General features: G+C 42.6%; 1 protein-coding gene across 1 annotated transcript in view; it reads right to left on the bottom strand.

Moving 5' to 3' along the window:
- Positions 1 to 273: 273 nt before the first annotated feature.
- LOC132384730 (nuclear receptor subfamily 4 group A member 1-like) overlaps positions 274 to 15,388 on the bottom strand; it is a 57,758-nt gene continuing 42,643 nt past the window's right edge. Inside the window, exons 4-7 of the mRNA XM_059956145.1 lie at positions 8,853 to 9,016; positions 7,355 to 7,557; positions 5,626 to 5,804; positions 274 to 3,712 (exon numbers count right to left, since the gene is read on the bottom strand). Of these exons, the coding sequence (XP_059812128.1) occupies positions 3,456 to 3,712; positions 5,626 to 5,804; positions 7,355 to 7,557; positions 8,853 to 9,016 (803 nt within the window). The 3' untranslated portion in view covers positions 274 to 3,455. The remainder of the gene's footprint in view (positions 3,713 to 5,625; positions 5,805 to 7,354; positions 7,558 to 8,852; positions 9,017 to 15,388) is intronic.

Below are 15,388 nucleotides of genomic sequence, written 5' to 3'. Positions count from 1 at the left end.
ACCAACATAATCTTATAAAACTCTATCATGTCTCCCCTTAGTGTCTCCTGGTTCCCCACTGAGAGCGCTGCCAATGATCTATGTGGGCTTCAATTTTTCTTGCACGTTAAATGTGGTCTGCATGAGAACTCCAAGGCAGAACCATTTTTGCACAAGGTTTCCACAACTGGCCTGTTTATCAGGATGTGAAAGTGTGGCCATCGATGAACATGCTCTGCATCAGGAAAAAAAATCCAGAAACAATGATGGAAGAGTCAGAAGCTTTATTGGCACAACTCCAAAATGACCCACACTTCATATGTGCTTAGAATAGATGTAAGAACTGGAGTACTTTGTCTCCAACTCAACAGCTTTTCTTTTACATTGAGCTAGAAGAGACATCTTAACTTCACATCCTATCATTGAAAAATATTGGTTTAAAATATATATACTAACCATAGAAAAGTATATGCATTTTGCAATCACACTTTACATTGCAACATCATAACATAGGCAGGTGGACCTCAACAGTGGCCAGCTACAGTACCCAAGTGGTATTGGGCAGGAGGGAGATTTGTTCATATCTTTGGATAATTTCACTCACATCAACGCTGAACTGTCTTCAGAACCTATAGACTCAGTTTAAAGGACTCCACAACTCATGTTTTCAGTATTAATTATTTAACTTTTTTGCACAATTTGTTTTCGTTTCCACATTGGTTGATTGACTGTCTTTTGTTATTTATAGTTTTTGATAAATGCGGTTGTATTTCTTCATTTTCCTGTAAATAGCTGCTCGAAAATGAATCTCAAGGTGACAGATACTGTACGTATTTTGATAATAAATTTACTTTGAACTTTTTCTTGGATTGCCACAACTCCTCTATCCACATTGTGAGTGGACTAACCTGCTTCAGGTTACACCTGAGGCCTGGTTGATGTCTCAGAGTATGGGCATCACTAGGTGCTTGAGCAGGTCCACTGCAAGGTCCACATGTAGAAGCAGGAGAGACCAGTACTGCAAACCACAAATCATGCCTCAGAGGTTTACAGATGAGGACTCAAGTGATGACAATACAGTGCAATGACTTACATCACTTCCTGGCAACATCAGAATCAAGCATCTTCTGTACACATTGACTGGTAAGGCACTGTAAGTATCGTGTAGGGTTTTTAACCAATATAAAATTTACACATTTCCATTATGGCATTGGACATGTTGAGTACTATAGTCCTCCCTATATAAAATAAAAAGATTATTCCTACTCATAATCCTTTCTAGAGAGTATAAATTTAGATAATTATTCCCGACTATAACAGTGCGATATATCACTTTCAACCTTGCTCCCATACAAGGCCAACCAGTAAATAGACCAATTGATTTGAGCCTTTTCTACATTACAACAGTGATTCATTGAGCGTAAGGTGCTTTGGAGCAAGTAGATATTGTTAAAGGCACCAACAAAATATAAGCCTTTTTGTTTCCTTTTGTCACAAGATGAGAAGTTAAAGCAAGAGGCAGTCAGTAGAAAATGCTCATAGTCCATGTAAATAAGAAAAGGCTGCCTCCTTTCAGGCAGTCCCTCAGAGCTGAGGATGGCTTATTTCCACCCCGTTTTGAAAAGGGAGGTGTGTGTGTGTGTGTGTGTGAGAATTGGCTCCAGCTCCCATCCAAGCTGGTCAGAGCGAGATCTTGGTCCAATGACAAAGAGGTCCAAGGTGATTGGAGACCAGGCTCTGCTGAACATCCAAATGCAGTCACACACATGTGCATACACACTGTAATCTATGTCCTCTTTGTCAGCCCTCCCCTCTCAGTTTCTTCCCTGCTTCTGTCCCCTCTTCGCAAATTGCATCACCTTCTGCTTCATTCCTGCCTTGACTACTCATTCCTCTCAACAACCCCTCACTGGCCCTACCTCACCCTGCAAGCTCGCAGCCACCAGTCTCTTTTCTCCATCCTGCCTGTATGACTGCATCCCCCCACCCCTCCATTCCCAGGTCTCATCAGCCTTCTGGCTTATGCCAACCTCCTCAAATTTCCCCCAGGAAACTCCAGAGGAGCTGTAGCTGGCTGATGTCTGTGTGTTTTGTGCAGTCTCCTGGCCAATGGAGGCAGATTCATCCTTTCCATTTACCAGATGTAAACCTATTCTGAGTCTCTGCTACAGAAAAGAGAACAGGTTCCCCCACCCATCCCAGTGTGCTGAATCACTCCCGTGAACTGAAGCCCCTACTCCTGTGTTCCGCTCCAGAAATCTCCCCAGCACCTTCGAAAGCTTTCCAAATGTCTCTTTCAAAATTTGCCCATCAGAACAGGACATGGTGTGGCAACAGAATCCTGTCCAGTGTCTTCAAAAGGTAGTAGCTTCAATAAGTACTTCTCAGAAGATGATACTTTCACAACTAGATGTTGTAACTGAGGGCTAAACTGATGAGAGGTGGATTCACAAAAGAAATATTGGACGTACTCCCAACAGCACCACCTCTCCTACACTCCACTTCTGCTTACCCCAGAAAGAGCCAGTGGTGCAATAGGACTTGCTCTATAGTACAGAAAGTTTCAAAGTTTTTCTGTAAGTCAGTGCAATGAATTCAAGTGCATCCACTTCTGTTTACAGCACTCAAAAGAAAATATTTTAAAACATCCAAGCTAATGCCAATAAACTGTACCCCATTAAACAAGAGTTTAGTCTGCTCAATGAAGAGATTTTGAGTTCACTGTCTCCAGGCAGGACTGTATTTGTTTTTAGATTTGATGAAATTTGCCACTAAGCCAGTGTGAGAAGTATTCATGCAACATTCATCTGGGACACATTCAAGGCTCCTTCCGTCACACTTCAATCTCCACAGTTTGGCATTTTGAAAATTGCAGTGTCAATGACTATTGTCCTTAAAAAATCCATCCCAGGTGGATGGAAAGATGGATATGTTTTTCTGTTTCAGGTAAGTGATTACAAACCCTGCCCAGACAGAGAGAGCATATTTACATTTCATTAGACGAATAATAATAAATGGAATAAATGCAGTTTGAGCTCAGTTTTTATAATATTACTGCCTAGTAATTCTTTTGATTGCAAAAGATGACAGGAATAAGAATATGCAGCACAGAAATATCACTGCATTGCTTTAGGTTGAACATTGAGACTCGGGTCCATAACAAACAGTATGGGGGCAGAGAACATCTAACCAATGCTGTTTGTCAAACCTCAGAGCAGCTGATCAGTTAGATTGCATTGTAGAAGCTGCAACACAGCAAAGGGACTTTTATTTCAACAATCAGTATGCTGAATAAAATAAAAATACAGCATTTTGAAAAGCAGCAAACCCAAAATAGCACATAGCATACTTGGCCAAATCCTGCAGCCTTTTCAGTTCTGAACTGGCTCCAGTGTAAGTTTAACTCCCTGCTCATACTGCAACATCGAATCTGATGGCGGGGTCCAGTTCTAAAGTCACAGAGCTTGGTAGCTTATCTAGAAAGGCAAAGTATCCAAGAATAGTTTGTCAACAATGGCAGGTGGAGGGACCAGATCGGCGAGCTTCAGATAGAAAATGCGCTGGAGTCCTTGTGTACAGAGGGTACACAACTCGGGTAGTTTGCCCAAAAGTTTGGACAGATAGTTTGGCCTCATCTGCTCGCCTGCACTAGAGGTGACATGGTCTTTCAGACAAGTTATAATCTTGGTCTGCAGATCTTCAACTTTCTTGGGTTCTTTTAAGCCGTGCCGGTCTGAAACATTGCAAGATCAAACAGGAGCCATGAAATTCATTTTTAGAACTGGATGCAAACATACAGACAGTAATTTAAACTTTAAAGCCAATATCATCTAGGCAAAAGTATTCCATTTGAAAAAAGTTGTTACTCTCTGCAGCATAAAGAGATTGGATTCCAAAACAAGCCAGTGTTGCACTGCTGGAAGTTGAGTTAACCAGAGTACAATAATATTGTGCACATTTTTAGGGGGGGGGTGGTCTTAGCATCTGCCAACAAATCTGACTTCTGATTTTTCAGTGACACTTTTGCTCCCTTAGTTCCCAGGTGTAAAACTCTCTGAGATAATGGCAACATTGGTACAACACACAGAATTTGCCGGAAGTGCAATTTCCCAGCTCACTGGTCTGGGAAACAACATTTACCCCCATAACAGCCAAGTGTCGCTAACTCTGTTCCCATGAATATGTTCATTTCAAAGGGGAGTGAAATGGCTGCATCACCACCTGGTGTGGAGGCTCCAATGCACAGGATCACAAAGGCTGCAGAGCATTGTAGACTCAGGCAGTTCCATCATGGGCACAATCCTCTCCACCTTTGAAGGCATCTCCAGGAGATGGTGACTCACTAAGGGTCTTTACCATCTGGGACGTGCCCTCAGGACAGGAGCCTGATGACCCACACTCAACAGTTCAGGATCAGCTCCTACCCTTCTGCCATCAGATTCCTGAATGTTCACTGAACCCATAAACACTACCTCTGTTTCTACTTTGTATTATTAATTTATTTTTGTAACTTAGTAATTTTATGTCTTTGCAGAGGTGCTGCAAAAAAAAATCATGTATTATAAATCTGACTCTGATTCTGAAAAAAAGAATGGAATTAAATCTAGGAAGAGAAAGAAAGGAAAATAGATAATGAAATTGGATTTTAAGATTTCCATTCACAAAGTAGAGTCGTAGTTTCCAGACATCCCTTGGGCCAAATAAATTCCCTCATCGTTGGAGGTTTGGGCTAAGGGACCTGATCTTAGAGATAGAAAGAAAAAATTGAGTCAAGAGAAGAAAGAAAAAGTAAAAAAAAAAGTAGATTGAAAAATTAATCAGTTAATTTTGTTAACGTACATTTCAAACACTCGCAATATTCAAGAGACAATGACAAGGCCAGATTTATTGTCTGTTGTTTGGTTACCCTGAAATTCCTTTCACTCTATAATATTACTGTAGTGTAAACCATTTGAATTTACTTCAAATCAGCTACTGCCTAATTCAACATTTTATTTGCTTTTCACAGGTAGAATTTGCCAGTTCTCATACAGAAGGTCATTTGCCAAGGGTGTATAAACATCTGTAAGGCTGTTATTAAACACATTTAATCTGACTTCAGCAGCTATCAATGATTGTGCAGAGATCCAAAAGCAGAGAACTGCAGATGCTGGAATCCTGAAATAAAATAATGAAAAATGTCAGAAACAGTCAGTACCTGTGGAGAGAGAAACAGAGTTAACATTTCAGGTCAGTTTCATCAGAGTTTATCAACCTGAAATGTTAATTCTGTTCCTCTTCCTACAGATGCTGCCTGACCTGCTGAGTATTTCCAGCATTTTCTTATTTTATTTCCGACTGCAAATTTTCTGTGCACAAAAAGCTTGTGCACAATTAGTTAAAGCAAGTTGAATATGTTGGAGAAGTAGGTCTCGGGTAACTCACAATTTCATCATGATTTTCAAATGGACATTTCCTAACTTCCCAGCACTGCTGTGGCCTTACACTGAGTTAGGTTAAAACCAGGTGACTTCTCAACAACGATGCTCCTTTAAGAATTGAATGTGAAATGTTAACCAGATAAAAAGATTAGTGGAGGGGAGCTATCCTGGATGAGAGTCAGTGTGCTCCCATCTGAATGGAAGGCAAGAAGTGGTTATAGCTCACCTGTTATGACCACCAGAGTCGCAAGGCAGGAGAAGCTGGACACGTCGATCTTCATCCGTTGCAGTGTGCTGGAGAAGCTGATGATAGAGTCAATCCATTCCCCAAAGCCTCGCACGCACTGCTGACGATGGAGAACGACACCACTGCAGAAGATGAGCTTGCCTTCTTCAGGGTTGGACCTACAATCAGATGATACTCTAAGAGAGATGTACTGGGATCAAAGGATCCAACCCTCCTGTAAGCCTTTTGCTTATTAGGAAGAGGATCAAATAAATCAAAGTGCCTACTTTATTTTTCACAGTTACATCTTGGGAGCCCACGTCAATAGATCCCTCAAATTTGCAATGCAAGTTGATAGGGTTGTTAAGAAGGCATATGGTGCATTGGCTTTCATTAGTTGGGGGACTGAGTTCAGTAACTGCAAGGTAATGTTGCAACTCTATAAAACTCTGGTCAGACCATACTTGGAGCATTGTGTTCAGTCCTGGTTGCCTCATTATAGGAAGGGCACAGAGGAAATTTACTAGGATGCTGTCTGGATTACAGAGCATGTCTCATGAGGCAAGCAAGGGCTTTTCTCTTTGAAGAGAAGGAGGATAAGAGGCAACATGTTAGAGGTGTACAAGATTATAAAAGGCATAGATTGAGTGGAAAGCCAGATATTTTTCCCAGAGGGCGCAGTTTTAAATTGATTGGATAAAAGTACAGGGGGGCTGATAGAGGTATGGCTTTTTACACAAAGTGTAATGGGTGAGTGGAACACATTGCCAAGTATGTTGATAAAAGACAGTTACACTTAGGGACATTTAAGAAACTCTTCGATAAGTACATGGATGATAGAAAAATGGAGGACCATGAAGAGTTAGATTGATCTTAGTGTAGGTTAAAAGGTTAACATTGTGGGCCGAAGGATCTGTACTGTGCTGTAATATTCTATGTCAGCTTCAGCATGAGCTTTAATTTTATTTCTCCCATTGACTTCCTCCAGCATCTCAGAGATACTAGAGAGTGCAGATACTGGAATCTGGAGCAACAATCTGCTGGAGGAACTCAGCAGGTCATGCAGTATATGTGGGGGTGAATGGAGAAGGGTTTCGACCTGAAATATTGGCAATTCCTTTCAACATGTTCTCCCCTCCCACCCCACAGATGTTGCAGTTATAGAAGGGATGATGTTACCATGGTTCTGTATTCCAACATAATTCACTGTCTTCAGGAGCAGAGGGGATGAAAGCATTGAGTCAAAAGTGGAGGGTCAACAAGCTCCTTATCTTCAGCCAATAAGTATGAAAGAGTGGCTGTATTGTTTGTAATGGCGATTGCTAAGAAGTTAATCCTGCAAATGTGGAAAATGGACTCTGTGCCCTATGTACAATCTGTGGCTGAGAGAACTGGCAAACACTTTACATTTGGAGAGACCGAGACTATGTAATGAGGACAGAGGGGACATCTTTGAAAAGATATGGGGTCCTGTATTGGACCTTCTTACAGGGTGAAGACTGAGGTTTTTTGGTGCGGGGCACCTCTGCTGTGTATGTTTACTTATTGCCTTTACATTTTTTTCTCTTTCGTTGCTCAATATTTAATTTGATTTTGCTATGGTTGTGGTTTTTGTGGTTGTACTGTATTTTTTTTCGTTATTTTTTTCCAAGTCTGTTCACATAAAACAATAAAATATATTTTTTTAACAAGTGGAGGGTGATATACTGACAACGGGGGCCATACCCACCTGTAGGCCAGCCTGAGGATGAAGAGCTCTAAAAAGGCAGATTCCAACAGTAGATCCTGATCCTCCTTGGGAAAACCACTGAACCCTGGGATCTTCTCGGCCCACTTGCGTATCATTTCCATCGAACCTGCCAACAGTTCGTAAAACTGTCGGACTTCCCCTGCTTCATCCTCTTCTGACTGGTAAGTACTAGAATCCTGAAACTGGACCAGATACATTAAGTAAAGAGGAGAACCTTTCTGTTCATCAGAACAACTCTGACATTTTTTATTAAATCAACAACAGCAAAGAAAAAATAAAAACTTTCATCATTCATTAGATGTAAATTGACATTTCTTTGCAAAGCAGTAGCTTAGGTTTCAACAGGTATTTCTAGCTTTGTGAATTGGTCGAATTTTGTCACCTATTAGAGAATGCAGGCTGTTTCAAGATTGCACTCAGAATCAGGGTTATTATCACTGATATATATTGTGAAAATTGTTGTTTTGTGGCAGCAGTACAGTGAAATAAACATAAAAATGACTATCTTATATTAAGAAATACGTCTTAAAAAAAGTATTGCAAAAAGCAAGCAAAATAGTGAGGTAGTGTTGATGGATTCACTTATTCCTGAGCTGGACTGGTGATGCTTAAATCATTTCTGACGGCAAAATTGCACATTTTCTCTTATGAAGTTGGCGCCAGGCTTTTATCTTTTTCTCTTCGCACGGCTGCAGATTTGCTGCCTTCCAAATCTTTACACCAGTGCGCACTAACTATAATTTGCTGAGGCGAATACATTAATGATGCCTTCATTGCCACTTTATGTTCACAGAATAGGTCTGCAGGCGCAGCTTCGAAGGTGCAAACAGCCTCTTTACAAATGGTGTGCCACCAGGCAGGTGGGTGGTGCAGTTACGGAATAAGTGAAGGGAAATCCTTCAAAGCGGAAGTAGTTTGCCACCTTCCCATGCCCACTTAATGCTTGGCAAACCAGATAAATAATGCCATACAAATGCTTGCTGCTGTAGCCCAGTGCTGGTTGTAGTCTCACAGGACAATAGAACTGAAGATGGTTTAGAAGTATAAACTAGAAACTATTTTTGTGACTTGACAAAAATAACCCCTGGTACATTTGGTTCAGGTGCTCAACTTCCCCTACAACACCTCCCTCCCCCTTCCACACCCTCAGCTCAACTCCATCAACTCCAGGACTTCCCTGGTAATGGGCTGAGAGGCTTCCGTGTATTGCTCAGCACTGTTCACATTTCAGCAGCCCCAGGCCCAAAAGATGTCCCCAGACCCTCAGTGCAGCGGCAGTAAGTGGGCACTGGCTGACAGCCCGAGTTCAGATAGGCTCCATTGACAAGCAAGTAGGTCAGAGGAACTGCAAGTCAGTAATTACATGTGCATATCCAAGTGTTTGAATCATTTATCAAGTTGGTATCTTGCTTCCACCTCCCCAATACAAACATTCTCTTTTCAACTTCTCAACTATTTTTGTTTTCCTTATATTTACCTTGGAATAATCTAGATTGGACATGACTGGGTTGGAATCAATATGTGCCCTGACCAACGCTGTGATGAGACTAACTGGAGCATTTGAAGGCGTAGCTTCTTGAACATTCTTTGGTTTGGATGGAAGTCGACCTCGGCGACCTTTCAGGCTGTCTGTGCGAACCACTGGAAGAAAAAAAGATTTAGAAATTCTTTTAAGCCTCTTAGGCTAAGGTGTTCTTCTCGCCATTGGAGCTACTGGATGTACAAAGTGAGTATTAGCCAGGAGCAGATTTGAGTGTTACACAGAGTCTGGTCACTTCTTGGGACTCGCGCAAAATTCCGCATGTAGATGAATTAGTGACACAGCCATTATCTACTGGTCCAAGCTTACCATTTTTTTAAAATTGTATTTAAAGATCTTGTTAAATGCTCCAGCTTGCCTTTCCACACACATTGTGTTCATTAGGTCCAATAAAGAAGCTGCTAAACCACCTGAAAGCAACCAGCAACAAGAAACATTTCACTACTGATCCCCTGTTCCTCAAATAGTCTTGGACTCTGTAACTGTCTTTGGTCTATCACTGCTCTACCTGCCTACAAATGAATGATATCCCAGCATTGGGGCTCAGGATCCAACTTCAGGCACTCACATCATTACTCTGTTCTCTCCTTTTCTTACCCTTTTTCCTAATCTCCTTTCATTTCCACACCTAGTCAGAATACATTTCATTTCTCCCCTCTTGCATGCTCCCTCTCTCCATCCCCAATATGAGACTACTCTTCTGCTTTCCCATTTACTCTTCCAGCTGTTTCAGATTTAAATCTCTTTGGATAAGCCCCCAGTTTTCCTCTGTCCTCTTGTGAAGGGCCTACTGAAGTACAGAATCTATCACTGACCCCGATAAAAGGGAAGAATGTCCTGCACTTACACTGTCTCTCAGGTCCTTTGCAGGAAGAACACATTCAAGTGCAGTTACTGTTGGAACGCAGGAGACATAGCAGCCAGTATGCGCATAGTGATCTCACATACAGGGCAACACCAGTCCGTGTTTTTGTGCTGTTGCTGGTGGAGTGAATGTTGGCCAAGTCAGTGAGGATATCTCCCCTGACACTGAATCCTCCACATTCATAAGACCATAAGACAATAAGACATAGGTGCAGAATTGGGTGATTCAGCCCATTGAATCTGCTCTGTCATTCCATGATGGCTGATTTATAATCCCTCTCACGCAATTCTCCTGCTTCCTCCCCATAACCTTTGACACTATGACTAATCAAGAACCAATCACCTGTGAGAGCAGATGGGGCTTCACTTTAAGATCATATTTGAAAAACAGTAATATTTGAAATAATATTTGAAATTCCTCACAGCCTTTGCAATCACAGCCTGGAATTTTGTGTTTGAGTCTCTTTCATCTCGTGTGCAGAAACCTCAACCCATATCAATTTTCCCTATCAGCTCATTCACCCCACCCACCATTAGTTACTTGGGCTCCGCTGACAAATTGGCAATTATACTCATCGCTGGAATCTTTGGGTAACAAAGACCCCAACTTCAGACTCCTATTACTGACCACAGCTCTGCCTTCAATGTCATAATTCCACACAAAATCATCTCCGGACACCTCGACCCAGGACTCAACACCCCACTTTGCAACTGGATCCTTGACTTCCTGACCCAATAGCCCATAATCTGTAAGGGTCGGCAGCAACACCTCTGCCACGATTAGTAATAATCCAATTACCACATTCTGGGCTTCCCTTCTGAGTGAGCCCCCAAGGTTCAGGAACCAAGTTCATTTGTCATGAGGACATTGAAACATACAGTGAAATGTGTTGTTTGCATTAACATCCAACACACCCAAAGTGCTGGAGGCAGCCTGCAAGTGTTGTTACACATTCCAGTGCCCACCTCCCCAGTCTCTACAGTGCTGCAAGGCTGAAATGTTTTCAATTTAGGACCCTTTGACATCATCTATGACACCATCCTTCTCCAATGTCTCTCATCTAAGTAGGACTGCCCTTGTTTGATTTCATTCTGATGACAAAATTATGGTCAGAGCATCTTCACAATACCTTCTCTCTCCAGCTCATCCCTGCTGGGAGGAGGCCAGTTTGTCAGGCCAGAATTTGAAGGTTATTCCCCCTTATTTCACCCCCCCCCCCCCCGCATCCCAAGCCTTCCTGAGAAGAATGGTATTTCTGACCAGCCTATTAAACGCGAAGAAGGATCTAGTGCTTTCCTGGTGTATCTGCTGAATAAACTCTTCCAGCTGGAAGCCCAGGAAAAGCTTATTCATCTCAGTTTGGTCACAAACATCATCTAAGTCAGGCAAAAGTACGGTGATGCAGTGGTAGAGCCACTACTTCACTTCTCTAGAGACCATGGTTCAATCCTGTCCTCGGCTGCTGCCTATGTGGAGTTTGTGGGTTTCTCCTCTCCTTACAAGACTCAGAGCAGCATCATAGTCACATCAGTCTCCATGGCAACATTTGGGAGTATGCAGCACCTCCTCTCTCACCCCAAGGCCTTGTATCCCAGCCATTGGTCCTTGCTCCAAATGTCAATCATAGTGTGGAAACAGGACCCCACCAGCCAATGAGTCTGTGCCAGTCGCCAACCACTTAAACTGATCCTAACCTTAATCCTATTTTTCATTTTTCTCCACATCTTCTCACCATCTTCTACCCTTCATCCACACACTGAGAACAATTTACAGTGTAGATGTGGAATGAAGGATGTGGGGAGAAGCCAGAGCACCATGGGGAAACCCACATGGTCACAGGGGAAATGTGCAAACTCCACACAGACAGTGCCAGAGGTCAGGATCAAACCTGGGTCTCTGGAGCTGTGAGACAGCAGCTCGACCCGTTGTGCCACTGTGCCATCTACTTGGTGATAGTTCAGCTTTGCCTCTCTATCTTGTCTCTTGAGAGATATGAGGACTTTCGCGGAGACTTTATCAGCCACGAAAATCGTGAAGCCAGTGAGCCAGAAACCAAGATTGCAAGTGATCTTTGACTTCTTTACATTAGCAATCACAGTTTTACCCAGCATTTTGAAAGCTCCCTTTAAGTAGAAATAAGTCCATATATCCTCAAAAAAATAACAGTCAGTTTTAAATTGAAATGATTTTAATTCTTCAACTTGCCTCATGCAATACTCCTGCAAGATTACTTAATGCATTGAGTAACTCGCTACAAGGTGTCAGAATCAGGTTTATTATCTTTGACATATTTTGTGAAATTTGTTGTTTCATGGCAGCAGTACAGTGCAAAATATAAAAAGTTATAATTTACAATAAGAAATATATAAAAAATAAATAATACAAAAAGAGAACAAAAAGTGAGGTAATCCATTCAGAAATATGATGGCAGAGGGGAAGAAGCTGCTCCTAAAATATTGAGTGTGTGTCTTCAGGCTCCTGTACCTTTACAGTACTGTACTGTCCTTATTTTCCTCTTCCAATGCCAATGGCCACCAGCTCCATGTAGTGTGTTTGTGTGTGCGAGCCTGTGTATTGATGCATGGATGTGTTACTGTTAACTTCAGTTGGAACGGGGTCTTTCTTCCATTCAGAAGTGCCTGATGCCACCACTTTCTTGTGCCTCTGTTAACTGTACGTACGCTACTTCTAGCAGCCAAGACCTGGCACAGGTGACCAGTCTCTGCATCTCATGAGCGCCTAGGGACGAAGATTTCATTGTGCCTGCTGTTTTGTCAGAGAGCTTTTATGGAGATGTTCTGTTATGCAGGCTGCTCGATGGCAATCTGGAAAATAGACAGGGCCGAACACAGCAGAGTGCCAGAACTCCCTAAGGATCAGCTTCAGGTGTGTCTCACAGAGGTGAGTGATGCACACTGGTCCCTCAGCACACGGCACCACATATTGTGAAGGCTGTCCTGGGAGTCCCTGTACTCTGAAGCTTATTAGAGGATCAGTTACCCCTTAAGTGCACTTTTGCCTTTCCTGAACAGTTCTGTGATCCACAACACACTCTGCGTCTCCTCTGCAAGTACCTTCCAAAGTGTGGCTGCTGCTTGGTTTAAGTCATGCCCACGGCCAGAGTGTCGTGCTATGACCAGTAGCTCCGGGCTGGAGGTCAACTCCTCCATGGGTTTTAGCACTTCTATAATGGGGGATGCCAGCATACATGAAAGGCCAGAGATCTGTTCTATTCCTAACCAGGAATGATTGGTCATGTATTTTGTTTTAATTAGTGAATAAAATCTTGTTTGTTGGCCAGCTGGTGTTTAATGACTGGGAGCAAATGTTTAGTTGGCAGCCAAACCAGTCGATGGTATCTCAAATGAAGATCAAGTCACTTCAGTTCAGGGTTCATTGACGAGTGCTGATGGTCAAGTCCTCATTCAGGTGACTGGAACTTTATACTGATCAACAGGATGGGAGAAAGAGTCAGAGTGAGACAATTGCAGTGATCTGCCCCATCAGTGATTGCTGCAAAGCGAAGGTTTACACGGCTGGCTTTGCTGTGACGGGCGTGGATGTCTGGAAGCCAGTTTCTGGGAAACCAGTCTGAACACTATAAATCCTAATGTGAGTGATGGCTGGGTTCAAAAATACCTACCTTGGAAACTCCTCTTAATTCAATGTCAGCTTCAAAGTGAAAGGTGGTATAGTTGTTTGTTTTGCGCACCAGCTAACTGTAAACTTTGGTGATCACTTTGCAGTGGTACTGAACTGTCCTATGTCACAGAAAGTGATCGAAAATTCAAGACATTTAGTACTTTTGAAGAGGAGAGGCATGGGTGTTAGAAGCAAAATAATCAAATTACATTTTGCATGCTACGGTCCCAAGGAGACACCGGATTGCTTGGAGATGGAGAGAGTTTAAAAGAAGTGAACGAGGGCAGTTGGCACATTTTTGCGCAACAGTCCAGTGGAGACATTGGAGTGCATAGAGCGAGAGAAAGTTTAAAAGAAATGTGCGGGACAAGCTGGTACATTTTTGTGTGCCACATTTCTGAGGAGACATTGGATTGCGCACAATTAGGCAGTTGGCAAGGACCAATAAAAAGAAGTTAGGTTTAAGCAGAGCGGCCACTGATTGTGTGAGTGGGCCAGTGTTAGAGTGGGGAGTTGAGGCTTTGGCAAGGAGAGGCTAAGCCTCAACTTTTTTTTCATTACTTATTCTTTCTTTATTTCTTACTGCATATTTAGAGCAGAGGGGATGCCAGGAAGGTTACTGGAATGCTCCTCTTGCAGGATGTGGGAAGGCAGGGAGATCTCCAGTGTCCCTGACAACTGCAACTGTGAGAAGTGCATCCAGATGCAGCTCCTAACAGACCGTATTGAGGAATTGGAGCTGGAACTGGGTTAACTCCAGATCATTCAGGAGGCTGAGGGCTTGATAGACAGGACAGACAGAGAGGTAGTTACACCCAAGGCGCAGGACATAGGTAACTGGGTGACTTTCAGGAGGTGGAAGGCAATTGGGAGCCAGTGCAGAGTACCCTTATGGGCGTTCCCACAGAAGGGACAGTTTGCACCTGAACTGGAGGAGAATTAATATCTTAGCAGGTATTATAAAAATTAGAAGCAGTGTAGATAAGGTAAATGCAAGCAGGCTTTTTCCACTGATGTTCAACTAAAGGACAGAGGTTTAGGGTGAAAGATTAAAAAGTTTAAGAGAACATGAGGGGGAACTTCTTCACTCAGAGTGTGAAACGAGCTGCCAGCTAAAGTGGTGGATGCAGGATCGCTTTCAGCATTTAACAGAAATTTGGATAGGTACGTGGATAGGAGGGATATGGAGGATTATGGTTCGGATGCAGGCCAATTGGACTAGGCAGATGAATGAATTGGCATGGACTAGATGGGCCAAAGGGTCTGCTTCTGTGCTGTAGTGTTCAGATTCTATGACTCTGAGATAAGCATGTGCTCACTAGGACTGATCGAGATTCACTACTTTTGTCTTTGTTTAATTCTGTTTCTTAACAGCTTGATTTTTGTTGTGCCATTATGGAAGTAGCAGCACACTAGCTAAAATGCTGGTCAATAGGTCTAGGGATCTGAATCTAAATCTAACCACTACAGCCAGGATGTTAAGATCAACTAATTAAATTATCACAAATTGTCACAGTGCCCGGTTATTATTATCTGGTTCACTAATGCCTTCTATGTTTACCCAGGCCTTAGAAGTTTCTCCAGACTCCAACTCCATTGTGACCAGTTTGGGGCCCCTTATCTAAGAAGGAATGTGCTGGCATTGAAGAGGATTCAGAGGAGGTTCATGACAATGATCCTGGGAATAAAAGAGTTAATGTATGAGGAGTGATTGATGGCTCTGGGCCTGTAGTCACTGGAATTCAGAAGAATGAGGGGAAATATCATAAAACCATATTGAATATTGAAAGGCCTTGATAGGGTGAACATTGAGAGAATGTTTCCAATAGTGGGCGAGTCTAGGCCCAGAGGGCATAGCTTCAGAATAGAAGGATATCCATTCAGAATAGAGATGAGGAGGGATTTATTTAGCAGAGGGTGGTGAATTTGTGGAATTCATTGCCACAGATGGTTATGGACACAAGTT

This window comes from Hypanus sabinus, chromosome X1 (genome assembly GCF_030144855.1).
Source record: "Hypanus sabinus isolate sHypSab1 chromosome X1, sHypSab1.hap1, whole genome shotgun sequence".
NCBI classification, from domain to species: Eukaryota; Metazoa; Chordata; class Chondrichthyes; order Myliobatiformes; family Dasyatidae; genus Hypanus; species Hypanus sabinus.
This window is presented reverse-complemented; position numbering and strand designations above follow the sequence as displayed.